The following is a 14,879-nucleotide window of genomic DNA, read 5'->3' as shown; positions in this document are numbered from 1 at the left end:
GAGCAGTCCCCTAGTGGGCACAGACAAGGCTTCCCCATGGCACCGCACTGGGGTATTAGGCCCAACACAACTGCAAAGGGAGAGCGCCCCCTACTGACACCCCTCTAACTGCAGCATAGGCCCTGCAGCACCACACTAGGGCACTTGGGCCAGCACTTACTTCAAGGAGAAACCATGAGTGTCCCCTACTGAGCCCCCACACCGCTCCCTGCAGCACAGGCCCATAGAACCGCACAGGGGAATTAGGGTCAGTACAGACTGAGAGGAGAGCGCTCCCTACTGGAGCCGCCATATTGCTCCCTGAAGCACAGGCCCCAAGCACCGTGCTGGGGTCAGCACTGCCTGTGAGGGGACAATGCCCTGTAACGATCTTCCCACTCTGCTCCCTGTAACATGTATGGTGGTAGATGAAGGTTACCTGAGCACACAACACCGGCATCTTCTCCGTGGGTACAGTCATTCTCTCCCCAAGGCCGAGCACTGCAACTGGAGAGGGCAGCTTCTGTCCCTGCGCAGTTGACGTCATCCAGCCAGATAGGGTCTGATCCTTGCCCAAATCGAGCCTCTCCTGGGGCTGATGATGCCTTCCCACAGCCCAGCAGCCTGCACACGACTCCAGCATCAGTTATGTCCCAGCCATCATCACACACAGTTCCCCACTGCTGGTTGTGAAGCACCTCGACCCTCCCAGCACAGCGACTCGGGCCGTTCACCAGTCGGAGCTGAGTTAGTTCTGGGATGCCAGCTTCTGCAAACACCCCAAGGGAATAAACACTCAGGGATAGGCTAGAGGAAAGGAATATGGGGCTTGTCCCCTGTTGTTTACTCTGGCTCCCATTCAGTCCCTGTGTGGCAGACTGGCTGGCTCAGGGGGACTGAGAATAGGACACTGGGGAGTTCCTTTCTGGAGGTCTCCAGCTCTGATCCAGCCCCAGGCATGGGGGAATGGCTGACTCGGGTGGAGAATGGGACACAGGGTCTTTCCCCGCAGGGGATGCCAGTTCCAGTACAGTCTGTGCGAGGGGGATGAGCTGATGCAGTACACGGGGGGAAGGAGACCTGGAGCTTTTCCTCCGGAGGGCACCGGTTCCCATTTGGCCCCAGCTCAAGCAGGGGCAGTGGCTGGTGTTGAGGGAACAGGCACTGGGCTTTCACGTCTGGGGCCCTGGGTCCAAGCAGGTAGTGAGTGGAAGTCGCAGCCACAGCAGCTCTCTGATGCCCAAAATGTGAAATGAGCGGCTGGGGTTAATTCCCCTCCATGACAGGACAGGTGTGTGCAGGCCAGGCCAGCTCTCAGTCTGAGCGGCTCCCAGCCGAGGGGCAAAGGGCATAACTGGTCAGGAGACTGAACTGCCCTTTGCCCCCTGCCTGGGCTCCCTCCCCGTCTGCATCCCGATGACCCTGCCTGACCAGAGCCAACAGCAGCAGCCTCACAGGGCTGTAGTTCTGCTCCCCCAAAGCCTCCACTGGCCCTGACTAGGGCTGACTCAGCTCCTCTATATGCCACAACGTCCAGACAGACAGGGCCGGCCCTGTGCTGAACTGAGCACTGTCCTGTGGTGACAGCACCATGGCAGCCCATCTCCTGGTACCACACCCCCACCTCCCGCAGGCCCCAGCTAGCATCGCCGCACCCCAGTGTAGGTACACAGCACCTCCAGTTGCCCTTTGCAGAGATGGGGCCACTCACCCAGCCACAGCCAGAGCTGAGCTGAAACAGCTCTAACAATAACTAAAGGCAAAAATATCTGTTGGGTCAGATCATACCCCAGGGTAAATCTGGGATCACCCCAGACTGACGTGGCTCAGCCAGCCGCTGCCAGAGCCCAAATTTCAATTGGCCTTACTGGGCAAGCATGAGCCCTTCAGACGCTGGATGGCTGGGGATTTCCACCAGTATCCAACAGCCAGGATGCCCTGCGCTCTGCGCACTCTGCCACACAGCCTGCTTTGTTAACAATTCACTGGTGGGCTAAGTCTGGTGGAGGCAGGATTTGAACCCAGGTCTTTACTCCTACTATTGGATGACTAGATTAAATAACCTTAACTCTGCCCTTCCTCATCCCAATTTATGAGAAAGCTGCACACTGCCGCATGCACCCTACACATACAGACAGACCCCCACCCTCTGCCTATGTTTGTATTTACCTGTCATGGGGAATCCTGTCATGGAAGCTGAAAGAAAACAAAGAGATGAGGTAAGTCTCTGTCTCCATGGCTGGTCACCACGGGGATTTCCAAACACTGGCTGATGTAAGTGAGCTCTCCCCTGCCATCGCTGGATTCACTGAGAGAAAAGATTCAGCTGCATGTTGTATTTCAGTGATCTATCCACTGCCTCTCAGGGCGATGGACAGACCCTCCTGCCCCTCTTGTCAGAGTCGGTAGCATCTACACAGAAGTGCTGTAGCTGCAGAGCTGCCACTGTGCCACTGTAATGTTTCCAGTGCAGAAGAGCCCTAAGTAGCCAGCAAAAGACAAGACCTGGTGAGCGACATCAGAACCAGTGACACTGCACCAGCTCTTCCAAACCGAGCCACCTGCTTTCACACTGCCTGCACCTCCGAAGGACCCTCACACCCTGCTCTCCTCAGGCCTGGCTTCCCCCCGACCTGAACTGTGACAGCCCCACACGCTGTGTAATGCAGTGCTAAACTGTATTATACAGCTCAGCCAGTAGGTGGTGATTTGTGTAAAATACCTTTTTTAAAGCTAACCTCAGCCATATCTGGCAGAGCATTAAAGGATTGTGGTCTGTAAAAGCAAAGTCTGTGACCAGTCCATGTCTGGTACAGAAAAACACGACAGTGTCTGGAGTAAACTAAGAACAGAAATAGAACAAAGCTACAAAGGTTGCAGGATCTCGTCACCAGGCCACTCTTCAGTGCCCCAGAGAACTTCAGCTTTCACAAACCTCACCATGGACGCACTGGAAACAAGATTTCACATTGCTGCCAAGCCTGCACAAAGACACTGGAGAGATGCAGGTATCTTCTTTAATGTCGGCTACAGGAAGCCAGCAGAGCATATCTTTAAATCCTTTCATGTTACTGAAGACAGTCACAAAGGTGACTATGAAAGGGGACTGGCTATGTTTGCTGCATACTTTATATCTCAGAGAAACGTGGCTTATGGAAGAGCTTGTTTTCACCAGAGAACTCGAGACCCAGGGAAAAGTTTGGAATGTTTTATAAGAGCTCCGCATAGATAGGCTGAAAACTGTGATTTTGGGAATGCAAAGTTTGAAAATATCACAGACAAGCTGGTTATTGGGTTAACAGATAAAATCCTTTCACAGCAGCTACAACTGAAGAGAGATGTAACTTTAACCCCAGCTATTCAAATAGCAAACCAGTCTGAATGAGTCAAACAACAGAACCAAAGGCAGGAGCAACTTGAAAAACATGAAACTAGCTTAGGTAATGTTTACACCAGCATTTGCTGCTGTGTAACTTACGTTGCTCAGGAGTATGAAAAAGCCACCCCCTGAGCGATGTAAGTTACACCGACCTAAGCACCGGTGTGGACCGCACTATGTGGGCGGAAGAAGCTCTCCCATCGACATAGCTACTGCCGCTCACAGGGCTGGAGTAGTTAAGCCAACTGGAGAGCTCTCCCGTCAGCTCAGAGTGATTACCTTAGAGAGCTTACAGCAGCACCACTGCATCACTGCAGCTCCACCACTATAAACTCCCTAGTCTTAGAAGGTTTAAACAGAAGCTAGAGAGTTAAAGCTTGTTATCATAATACCCCTGAAGCCAGGAGAGAGAACACCCAGGCTAAGAGGGACAAATCCCAGCCAACATGCACAATGGCTTAACCCCTGAGGGAGAGTGGACCCCCGAGAAGGGCTGTCGCACTCAAGGGGGCTCCTCCTAGGGACCTTCCAGAGCCAAGAGAGAGCACAAGTCCTGTGAATCCGTGACATCCTCGCTCTTGTGGGACCTCACAGCAGCTCGTAAGAACCCAGGACTGAACCTGAACACTGGAGACAATGGCAAAGAGGCTTCCAAATTATCTTGTCCCCTCACCACAGTACCTCCTCCTCCCCAGCTTCTCCTCTTATCCATGTCTGGTCCATCTGCGAGCTGGGGTGCTCCTGCCTGGCTACTAGATAGATTCCCAATGAGTAACATTCCCCTAACTGGGGTAGTAGCTGTATCCACACCTAAGCTCTTAAAAAGGGCACACAAATTTATCTCTCTCAGAAACAGCCTGAAACTGTGAGAAAACTTGCTAGCAGGCTACAGAATACACTAAGCAGCTCATAGATTATTAGGGTTGGAAGGGACCTCAGGAGATCATCTAGTCCAACCCCCTGCTCAAAGCAGGACCAATCCCCAACTAGCCCCCTCAAGGATTGAATTTACAACCCTGGGTTTAGCAGGCCAATGCTCAAACCACTGAGCCATCCCTCACCCCATCCCCTTGCTGGCCTCACCCTCTCAGTGTCCCTGACCCCGCCCCTCACTGACCTGTGACCCACCCCCCTCAGCAATCCTGGCCCTGTCCCCACACTGTTCCTGGTCACATTCACTGGCCCTGCTCCCAACACTGACCCCAGCCCCACCTCCCTAGCTGACCCTGGCTCCACTCCCTCAGTCACCCTGTCCCCACCCCCTCACACTGACACTCACCCTGCCTGCCTCACTGACCATCGCCCTGCCCTCCGACCAACCCTGGCCCGGCCCCCCATGACTCTCACCCTGCCCCCCTCCCCAACCCTCACCCTGGGCCCTGCCCCAACCTCCCATCGACCCTGACCCCTCCCCCTTGCTGGCCCCACCCTCTCAGTGTCCCTGACCCGCCCCTCACCATCCCTGGCCCCGGCCCCTTACTGACCCACCTCCCACTTGCTGGCCCCAGCCCTGCCCCCCTCACCAGCCCCCACATATGTGGCTCGGTCTTTACTCAGCCCCTCCCACCCTCTCACACGGCTTTTCTCCCCCTGGCTCCGCCCCAGCTCCTCCCTGGGGGCTGCTCTCGCTGTCTCCTTCCCCAGCATGCACGGAGGCCGGGACCTCAGCTGGGCTCCCTGATTGGCCTGGCTGCCTGGTCAGTCAGACTGACTTTGGGCACTGGCTACGATTGGCTAGAGGCTCTCTCAGTCCCAGAGTCCCAACTGCTCCTTGACCCCTCCCCTCTCTCCTGGCATGGGGTGAGGGCAGCCAAACAACCCACCCAGTGCCAGTGGGGGCAGCTGGCCCCTACACGACAGACACCTTTACAAGGGCCATCACTCAGCTTGAGACCTGCCGGGTCTGGAACCCACTGATCGTGTTCACCTCAAACTGGATAGAGAAAAAGGATGGATGGCTCCAGCTGTCATCAAGGAAAAGAATTCAGCGCCCAGATCACAGTGACCAAAACCGACAGGGGGAGTTCAACAGACACCATCCACAGAGCAAACCCAACAGGCGGTGGATGCTGAACGAGACGATGCCGACTCAAGGATTCCAGAACAACCCCAGTCGGTTGTTGTAACTAGCGGCCAGCCAAATGGCCAAGCTGCTACACGTTGGCCTTCTGCCGTTAGGGGCCCACAGTGGTTCAGAGACACTGGACAGACTGATCCATCCTGAACTTCACAGCCAGTGTGACAGTGTGACTAAATGGCAGGAACATGGAACTTAATGGGGGAGATGGACTGGGATGTTAACCTGTAGTGCTCTGCTCAGCCACTGGGAGGCGCTGTGTGTAACATCCCTTAGGGAGCCGAACCTCAGCCGTACCTGGCAGGGCATTAAAGGATTTAAGGATGAACACAGCTGGGGTGGACGAGCAAGTTCTGTAGCCAGACCACATCTGGGACAGGAGCATAATGCCCTGCTCCTCCCAGGTCTGGCCCAGCCTAGCGCTCTCCTCAGTGTGTATGTGTGTGGGTGGAGGGAGGGAGGGCAGGATAGTTACAGTGTGTGACCTTCCCCTGCCCCGCCCAGCGTGTGTGTATGGGGGGGCAGTTACAACATGTGAACTCCCCCTGCCGGCCCAGTTTACGGAGGGGCTGTTACCATAGTTACCCTAGTCCTCTTTCACAGGGTGTTAACTCAAATTAGGAACCTTCAATTCGCGCCAGCAGCATCCACACAGATCAGTCCAAGTGCAGCTCTTTGGCGCACTCTGCAATTCACACCCCCACAGCTGGCTCTGTGCGCAGTGTAGACATGACTGGGGAGTGTGCATCCTTCCAAAAATGGGGGAAATTGGGTTTGAAAATAGAAACACTGGAATTCGAGCAAGAAGCCAGGATTGTGGGTGAGCTGATAATCGGTTTGGATTTGACTGAGGCTAATAAGTACACAATGAATCAATGTAATACATTCGTTCTAGTGAATGAATTCTTCACCAGACTCGGTGGCCCAGCAGTGCTGCTCTCAGATAAAGGGAGAAACTTTGAATGCAAAGTGTTTCTGCAGCTTTGTGAGAGTCCAGGGGCTCCACAAACCTGCCCCAGCCCCGCACACCCAGCACAGTCTGATAGCATGATAGAAAGTTTCAGTCTGAGGGCTTGGCTACACTGGAGAGTTGCAGCACTGGTGGTGGGTTTACAGCGCTGCAACTACTCACCGTCCACACTTGCAAGGCACATACAGCGCTGCATCTCCCTGGCTACAGCGCTGGCTGTACTCCTGCTCTGCCTGGGGTATAACGATTGCAGCGCTGGTGATGCAGTGCTGCTCCGCCAGTGTGGCCACCAAAAGTGCTGTAATTGGCCTCCAGAGGTATTCGGAGGTATCCCAGAATGCCTGTTCAGCCACTCCCAACAGCGCTGCAAATGCTGCAAATGTGGCCACACTGCAGTGCTGGTAGCTGTCAGTGTGGCCACACTGCAGCGCTTTCCCTACACAGCTGTACGAAGACAGCTGTAACTGCCAGCGCTGTACAGCTGCAAGTGTAGCCATACCCTGACTCGGGGGTTTTACAGATTCATAGATTCCTAGGTCAAAAGGGACCACTTTGGTCATCTAGTCTGAGTCCTGTATAGCACAGGCCAGAGACCTGCCCTGAAATCATTCCTAGAATGTTTAGAAAAACATCCTATCTTGAGTTAAAAGTTGTCAAAAATGATGAAGCATCCACACGATCCTTGGTAAATGCCTCTGTCATAGGTTTTACCCCTGCTCTGAACCTTAGAGTATATATGTGGGGACCTGCATGTGAACCTCTTAAGCTTAATTACCAGCTTAGATCAATAGGCTGCCACTACTCCCAAGGACTAACTCCCTTCCCTGGGTAGTCTTGAGAGACTCCTTCACGAATTTCCTGGTGAACACCAATCCAACCCCTTGGATCTTATTACAAGGAGAATTTAACCATCCCCCCTCCTTTCCCCCACCAATTCCTGGTGAGTCCAGATCCAGTCCCCTTGGATCTTAACAACAGGGAAAAATCAATCAGGTTCTTAAAAAGAAGACTTTTAATTAAAGAAAAGAAAGGTAAAAGAAAAAACCTCTGGGAGACAGCATACAAGCTGATCTCACAGACAACAGATTTAAAACACAGGATGTTCCCTGGGCAAAAACCTTAGTACACATAAGAATACCCAAATTTGATTATTCCTCTAATGCGAACACAAGTTACAAAAAGAAAATAAACATAAACCTATTTATTCTTTTCTAAAACTTACTACTCTGATAAGAGGCTGGTTCCTTGATCTTTTCCTCTCCGGCTGAAGCTGAAACTGACTCTAAACAAAGGAAAATTCCCTCCTTCCTTTTGAAACATCTTGTTCCCCCATTGGTTCTTCTGGTCTGGTGTCAGGTAGGCTAGGTGAACTTCTTAACCCTTTACAGGTAAAAGAGGCATTAACCCTTAACTATCTGTTTATGACAGCCTCATTTCAGTCTGAATTTGCTCAGCTTTAACTCCAACCACTGGATCCTGTTCCCCCTTTCTCTGCTAGATTGAAGAGCCCATTATGCAGGGTCACCCAGAGGATTCAGGCGGTCTGGGACAAAGCAATTTTGGGGGCCCCTTCCATAAAAATACTATCGAATACTATATTCTCATGGGGGCCCTGTGGGGACCAGGGCAAATTGCCCCACTTGCTGCCCCCTGCCCCCAGGCAGCCCTGGATAAAATAAACATCTAAAAACCTTCCACATCTGCACAAACCCAGTTTTGAGAAAACTTCTTTTCAAGTCACCTTTACAAGGTATCGCTGGTTCTCAGCATCAGCTAGTGCTAAAAGGCACTAAAACTCATTAAAAGGGTCAGACAAATATTTTCCATCAAAACTTTTTTTGGATTAAAAACTAGAGGTTTTAAAAACCAGAAAAAATCACAGACGTTTGCTTTCCTTCAAAATTTATTGTGTTTGGGTTTTTTTTATTGAAAAACTGAAATTAGTCTGCCAAAGCCTGAACATGGTTTGGGGTTTCAGAACCGTGAGGCCAAATATTTGCTGCTTGCTGTGTTTGATTGTTTAAAGAAACAATTAAAAAAAATTTGCTTAAAAAAAATCCAAAACTTTTGAACCACTTCAGCTTGTGACCAAACGTCTCAGCCTATCCAGTCAGAGATTTTTCCAGGTTTCTGATACTCTGCTGGCTTCCTTGATTCATATCTGTCTCCATAACTTTGGGTTCATTTAAGTCAGAACATAAAAACATAAGAATGGCCATACTGGATCAGACCAAAGGTTCATCCAGCCCATTATCCTATCTACTGACAGCGGCCAATGCCAAGTACCCCAGAAGGAGTGAACCTAACAGGTAATCAAGTGATCTCTCTCCTGCCACCCATTTCCACCCTCTGACAAACAGAGGCTAGAAACACCATTCCTTACCCATCCTGGCTAATAGCCATTTGTCATAAACAGATAGTTAAGGGTTAATGTCTCTTTTACCTGTAACGGGTTAAGAAGCTCAGTAAACCTGGCTGACACCTGACCAGAGGACCAATAGGGGGACAAGATACTTTCAAATCTTGGTGGAGGGAAGTCTTTGTTTGTGCTCTTTGTTTTGGGGGTTGTTTGCTCTTGGGACTAAGAGGGACCAGACGTCCATCCAGGCTCTCCAAATCTTTCTGAATCAGTCTCTCATGTTTCAGACTTGTAAGTAATTAGCCAGGCAAGGCATGTTAGTCTTATTTTTGTTTCCTCAACTTGTAAATGTTTCTTTTGCTGGAAGGATTTTACCTCAGTTTGCTGTAACTTTGAACCTAAGGCTAGGGGGGGTCCCTCTGGTCTATAGGAATCTGATTACCCTGTAAAACATTTTCCATCCTGATTTTACAGAGATGATTTTTATCTTTCTTTAATTAAAAGTTTTCTATTTTAAGAATCTGATTGATTTTTCTTTGTTTTAAGATCCAAGGGGATTGGATCTGGACTCACCAGGGACTGGTGGGGGAAAGGAGGGGGGATGGTTAATTCCTCCTTGTTTTAAGATCCAAGGGGTTTGGATCTGTTTTCACCAGGGAATTGGTGAAGCCTCTCAAGGCAACCCAGGGAGGGGAAAAGTTTGGGGGGACAGAAAGTGCCCCAGACACTGAAATTCTGGGTGGTGGCAGTGTTACCAGATCTAAGCTAGTAATTAAGCTTAGAAGTGTTCATGCAGGTCCCCACATATGTACTCTAAAGTTCAAAGTGGGGGGGAAAACCTTGACACCATTAATGGACTTAACCTCCATGAATTTATCTGTTTCCTAGAGACTGGCTCCCTCACAAACTGGAGACGTTTACTGTGGGTTTGCCTTTAGTATAGTTTATGTACCTACTCCATGAACTGAGCATTTGAGCTTGTTCCAGAATCTGGGATGACCCTGTGTTGTCAAAACTGAAATGCTCAAAATAGCACATGCATGTGAATGGACACAGGGTGGTAAAATTAAATTAACCCAGGGGTTCTCAAACTGGGGGTCAGGACCCCATAGGGGGTCATGAAGTTATTACTGGGGGTTGCAAGCTGTCAGCCTCCACCTCAAACCCCACTTTGCCTCCAGCATTTATAATCGTGTTAAATATATAAAAAAGTGTTATTAATTTATGGGGGGGTCACACTAAGAAGTTTGCTATGTAAAAGGGATCACCAGTACAAAAGTTTGAGAACCACTGAATTAACCCTTCTGGAGCCTCAGGGAATGCAGGGGAGGGGGGTCTCCCTTGGTATGGTTGGGAAGGAGGTAGGTGGTATATAATATTGCTCTTATCATGTGCTTCCTCCCCCATGGCTCTCTTGGCTTTATCACTGTTAATCTAAAATGGCTACTTTTAAATGAAGCTACCCTCCCCTGACATGGATCTCCCTATGGCACTGAAATTAAATGTAGACTATAATTTGGCATTTGAGAAGTGAAAAGGACAGTAGCCCTAAGGGAAAAGATAACAGCTTGGCTCTTCGTGTTAAATAGCTGTCTGCAAGCCTCAAACTGCTGAATGAGCTTTAGGGTAGGAAAGATTGTGCCTCCTCAAACAGCCTGGCCCTGACCCCATCCAACCCCCACCCACTTCCTACCCCCCGATTGCCACCCCTCAGAATCTCTGACCCATCCTGCTCCTTGTCCCCTCACTGCCCCCACAACCACCACTCCAGAACCCCATGTCCCCCAACCCCCTCATCCCCTAACTGCCCTGACCCCTATTCACCTCCCCCACCGAGTCCTGACAGACCTCCAAAACGTCCACAATCCAACCCCCCATTCCCCGTCCCCTGACCGCCCCCCCTCCAGCAGCGCTGTCCAGGGCCACTCCTGGGTTACCGCCACCTCTCCCCTCTCTCGGAGCCTCAGCACGCCATGTCCAGGAGATGCCCTGGCCCCTGGACAGCGCTGCAGCAGCATGGCTTCGGTGAGACTGGAGCTCACAGCCCCACCCCCTTACCACGCAGTTCTGACTCAGCCAGAGGAGCTCCGGCCCCGCCGGAGCCACGCCGCTGCAGCGCTGTCCAGGGATGCTCCTGACGTGGTGCATTGAGGCGCCGGGGGACGGGAGAAAGCGGAGGCATGGCAGGGGGACTGGGGCAAATTACCCCACTTGCCCCACCCCCGGGTGACCCTGCCATTCTGAAACACTTGTTCCCCGTGTAGATATTTACAGACTGTGATCAAGTCACCCCTTAACCTTCTCTTTGTTAAGCTAAACAGATTAAGTAGGTTTTCTAGTCCTTTACTCATTCTCATGGCTCTTCTCTAAGCCCTCTCCAACTCATCAACATCTTTCTTGAATGGGGGACACCAGAACTGGACACAGGATTCCAGCATTGATCACATCAGTGCCAAATGCGGAAGTAAAATAAACTATCTGCTCCTACTAGAGATTCCCCTGTTTGTGCATCGCAGGATCACAGCAGCTCTTTTGGCCACAGTATCTCACCGGGAGCTTGTGTTCAGCTGATTATCCACTGTGACCCCCAAATCTTTATCAGGGGCACTGCTTCCCAGGAGAGAGTTCATCTTGTAAGTATAGCCCATGTTTTTGGTCCCTAGATGTATACATTTGCATGTCGCTGTATTAAAATGCATGTTTGCTTGCACCCAGTTTACCAAGCATCTGGATCTCTCAGCCTGTCCTCTTCACTATTTACACCCCCCAGCTGTGTCATCTGCAAACTTTCTCAGTGATGAGCTCTTTTTTTAGCGTCCAGCGACAGAACCATCATCTCTATATTGGGGCTTACAAAGTGGATTGCTGGCCCTCTGGAAGTGCTGGTGGGTGCTGAGAGGGAGCTGAGATTTTACTGTTAACTTGTCTTTGTTCTCCAGGTTCTGTCAGTGCCTACCTGAGTCTGAGACGGGCTGTGTCTGGGGACAGCACATTTCATGGCTGACTGTGAGCCCAGTGGCTGTCTCTGGTTGTGCGTTGTACAGCACCAAGCACAGCAGCAGTGCCGAGGGGCACTGGGCTGGGAGTGATGAGACCAGGGCTCCATTCGCAACAGCTGCTATCATATCCCCTCTGTGTACCCCTGTTGCCCCTCTCTATTGTCTTCATTTAGACTGAGCTCTTGGAGGCAGACACTGCCTGTCGCCCTGCCAGTGCAGAGTCCAGCACCACAGGGCCTTGAGCTTGGCATACAGTGCTGCCATAACATGAATTCTTGTGTTTGCATAATAAATAATAGTTAATATTTAATAATTTAATATTTAATATATTTAATAGTTAATAATAATAGTTAAGAAATGGAGCCTCAAACACTGAACAAACATGGTAAGAGCAGGACAGGAGTTAGGTCATTCGGGGAATACTGTGTGCAGTTCTGGCCACCCGCATGCAAGACAGATGGATTGAGATGGGACTAGGTGCAGAGAAGGGCTGCTAGGGTGGTTGAGGGATGGAGGCTGGTCATACAAGAGGAGCCTGGAAGAGCTCGGATGGTTTAGCTGGCACAGCAGAGGCTGAGCAGGGATCTGATTGCTCGGTATGAATCCACTGGGGGAACACCAGGGAGGGAGAAAAGCTACTGAAGCCAAAGGACAGTGTTGCCCTAAGAAAAAGTGCAGATAAACTGGCCAGGAGACACCTTAGGCTGGAAATAAAAAGAAGGTTCCAGAACAGCCTCCTAATGGGTGAGGGGAGAAAGCGCTAACTCACGTGAAGATGGCGCTTGATAAATGTGTGACTGGGATTCTATAACATGCCCTTCCAGCCCTGTGTCCCGTGTTCCTAAAGACACCAACGAAGGGCGGCTGGGAAACACCTCCAGGATTCAGAGACATGCCAGTTTCTTTTTACTCTTTTAACACTTAACAAAAGTGAAACTAATTGTATTGTAAAATTGTACATGCAGCTAGATAGATCTTGGTACCACCCCCCTACTCTAACTGCTAGACTCTACTCCCTTTCCCAAGGCAGCAATAGACCCCAGAAGTCTTGACTCCCGCCCCTCTGCTCTAACCACAAGCCCCCACTCCCTTCTCAGGAATAGACCCCAGGAGTCTGTTCTCCCAGGACACAGCTATGCCGTGTCTCATGGGTGGGGCTGGAGAATCACAGGTTGCCCCCAGGGCTATTCAAAGCCAGAAAAAAAGGGAAAAGGCCACTCACCCCAAAGCCAGGCCAGGAGGATGAAGATCCTTATGTTCCCAGTTCCAGTGCAGGCAGCCGAGCTCCTGCCAAGGGGGTGCCTAGCTGGGAGCAGGAGGCACCCAGGAAACCCCATGTTCATAGCACAGTCCTTGTGGGGCAGCGTGGCCAGGCGTTAGGTTAGGCGATTGTCCTTGTGAGAGTGGCAGGCTGAGCTCCGTGTGATGGTCACAGGCTGGGAGGCTGGGGAGATGGGGCAGGCACCCAAGGGAGCAGGGACCCAAGGGGGCAGGAGGTGTGACAGGCCTCTCACTGCAGAGACCCCTCCCTCTGCACCCCCTGCAGTGACCCAATGAGTGTGTGCGACTGAGCCCACAGAGGAGAAGTGACCCTCATGCCCTGCACTGTGGCTTTATTTATATCATTGGATTGTGAAATGAGTGTTCCCAAAACATGCTGAGCAAACAAACCCCTCTTGGAACAGCTGATTCTGGGACACATGGGGTGGAGGGGCTGTTCCTGGAACTGGTTCACAGGGAGTCAGCAGAACTGATCCACGAACGCCTGGTGGACAGGGGGTAGGCGCACGGGTGTGACTGTGCCTGTGAGTGCGAGGATCAGCCTGTGCAGTTAAAGTGATGCTGAGGGCTGTGTGGACACCCTTACTTCAGTTGAACGAGGCTGAGGCTTGGCCTGATCTACACCTAAAGCTTAGGTCAACCCAGCTACATCGCTCAGGGGTGTGAAAAATTCAGACCCCTGGAGATGTGATTATTCCGATCTAAGCCTTGGTGTAGACACCAGAAGGTGGAATGAAGAATTCTCCCATTGGCCTGGCTACCACCACTTGGAGAGGTTGTTATAACCTTAGTCCCAGATTTGGACCTTAGCGTCCAAAATATGGGGGTTAGCATGAAAACCTCCAAGCTTAATTACCAGCTTGGACCTGGTACTTGCTGCCACCACCCAAAAAATTAGAGTGTTTTGGAGCACTCTGGTCCCCCTGAAAAACCTTCCCTGGGGACCCCAAGACCCAAATCCCTTGAGTCTCACAACAAAGGGAAATAATCCTTTTTCCCTCCCCCCCTCCAGGTGCTCCTGGAGAGATACACAGACACAAGCTCTGTGAATCCAAACAGAGTGACTCCCCCTCTCCGTTCCCGGTCCTGGAAACAAAAAGGACTTTCCTATTCCCCCAGAGGGAATGCAAAATCAGGCTAGCCAATTCAACACACACCGATCTCCCCTGATTTCTTCCTCCCACCAATTCCCTGGTGAGTACAGACTCAATTTCCCTGAAGTAAAGAAAAACTCCAACAGATCTTAAAAGAAAGCTTTATATAAAAAAGAAAGAAAAAATACAAATGGTCTCTCTGTATTAAGATGACACAACACAGGGTCGATTGCTTAAAAGAATATTGAATAAACAGCCTTATTCAAAAAGGATACAAATCAAAGCATTCCAGCACTTATATTCATGCAAATACCAAAGAAAAGAAACCATATAACTTACTATCTGATCTCTTTGTCCTTACACTTAGACACAGAAGATTAGAAAACAGAACTACTTCTCCAAAGCTCAGAGAAAGCAGGCAGACAGAAAACAAAGACTCAGACACAAACTTCCCTCCACCCAAAGTTGAAAAAATCCGGTTTCCTGATTGGTCCTCTGGTCAGGTGTTTCAGGTGAAAGAGACATTAACCCTTAGCTATCTGTTTATGACAGAGGTGGATTAACTACGGCGACGGCAAAGCCCCTTCTGCATCATGACACCACAACGGCGTAGCCACAGCGCTGAGCTGTGCCATTGCTGCAGTTGTGGTGTACACACAGCCCTTGTCTTGCCAGGGGAGGGGCATCACTGCACTGGCCTCCCCCCACCACCCCTGTGAACCTAGAGCAGGTCCATTCACA

The 14,879-nt window shown here is 50.8% G+C and overlaps 2 protein-coding genes across 2 annotated transcripts in view; one reads left to right on the top strand and one right to left on the bottom strand.

The window, feature by feature from the left end:
- Nucleotides 1-13,052, bottom strand: part of LOC115641397 (deleted in malignant brain tumors 1 protein-like) — a 60,903-nt gene extending 47,851 nt beyond the window's left edge. The window contains exons 1-3 of the mRNA XM_030544527.1: nucleotides 12,986-13,052; nucleotides 2,149-2,175; nucleotides 419-748 (exon numbers count right to left, since the gene is read on the bottom strand). Of these exons, the coding sequence (XP_030400387.1) occupies nucleotides 419-748; nucleotides 2,149-2,170 (352 nt within the window). The 5' untranslated portion in view covers nucleotides 2,171-2,175; nucleotides 12,986-13,052. The remainder of the gene's footprint in view (nucleotides 1-418; nucleotides 749-2,148; nucleotides 2,176-12,985) is intronic.
- LOC115641316 overlaps nucleotides 1-14,879 on the top strand; it is a 627,798-nt gene that overhangs the window by 396,943 nt on the left and 215,976 nt on the right.

Source organism: Gopherus evgoodei, unplaced genomic scaffold (genome assembly GCF_007399415.2).
Source record: "Gopherus evgoodei ecotype Sinaloan lineage unplaced genomic scaffold, rGopEvg1_v1.p scaffold_34_arrow_ctg1, whole genome shotgun sequence".
NCBI classification, from domain to species: domain Eukaryota; kingdom Metazoa; phylum Chordata; order Testudines; family Testudinidae; genus Gopherus; species Gopherus evgoodei.
This window is presented reverse-complemented; position numbering and strand designations above follow the sequence as displayed.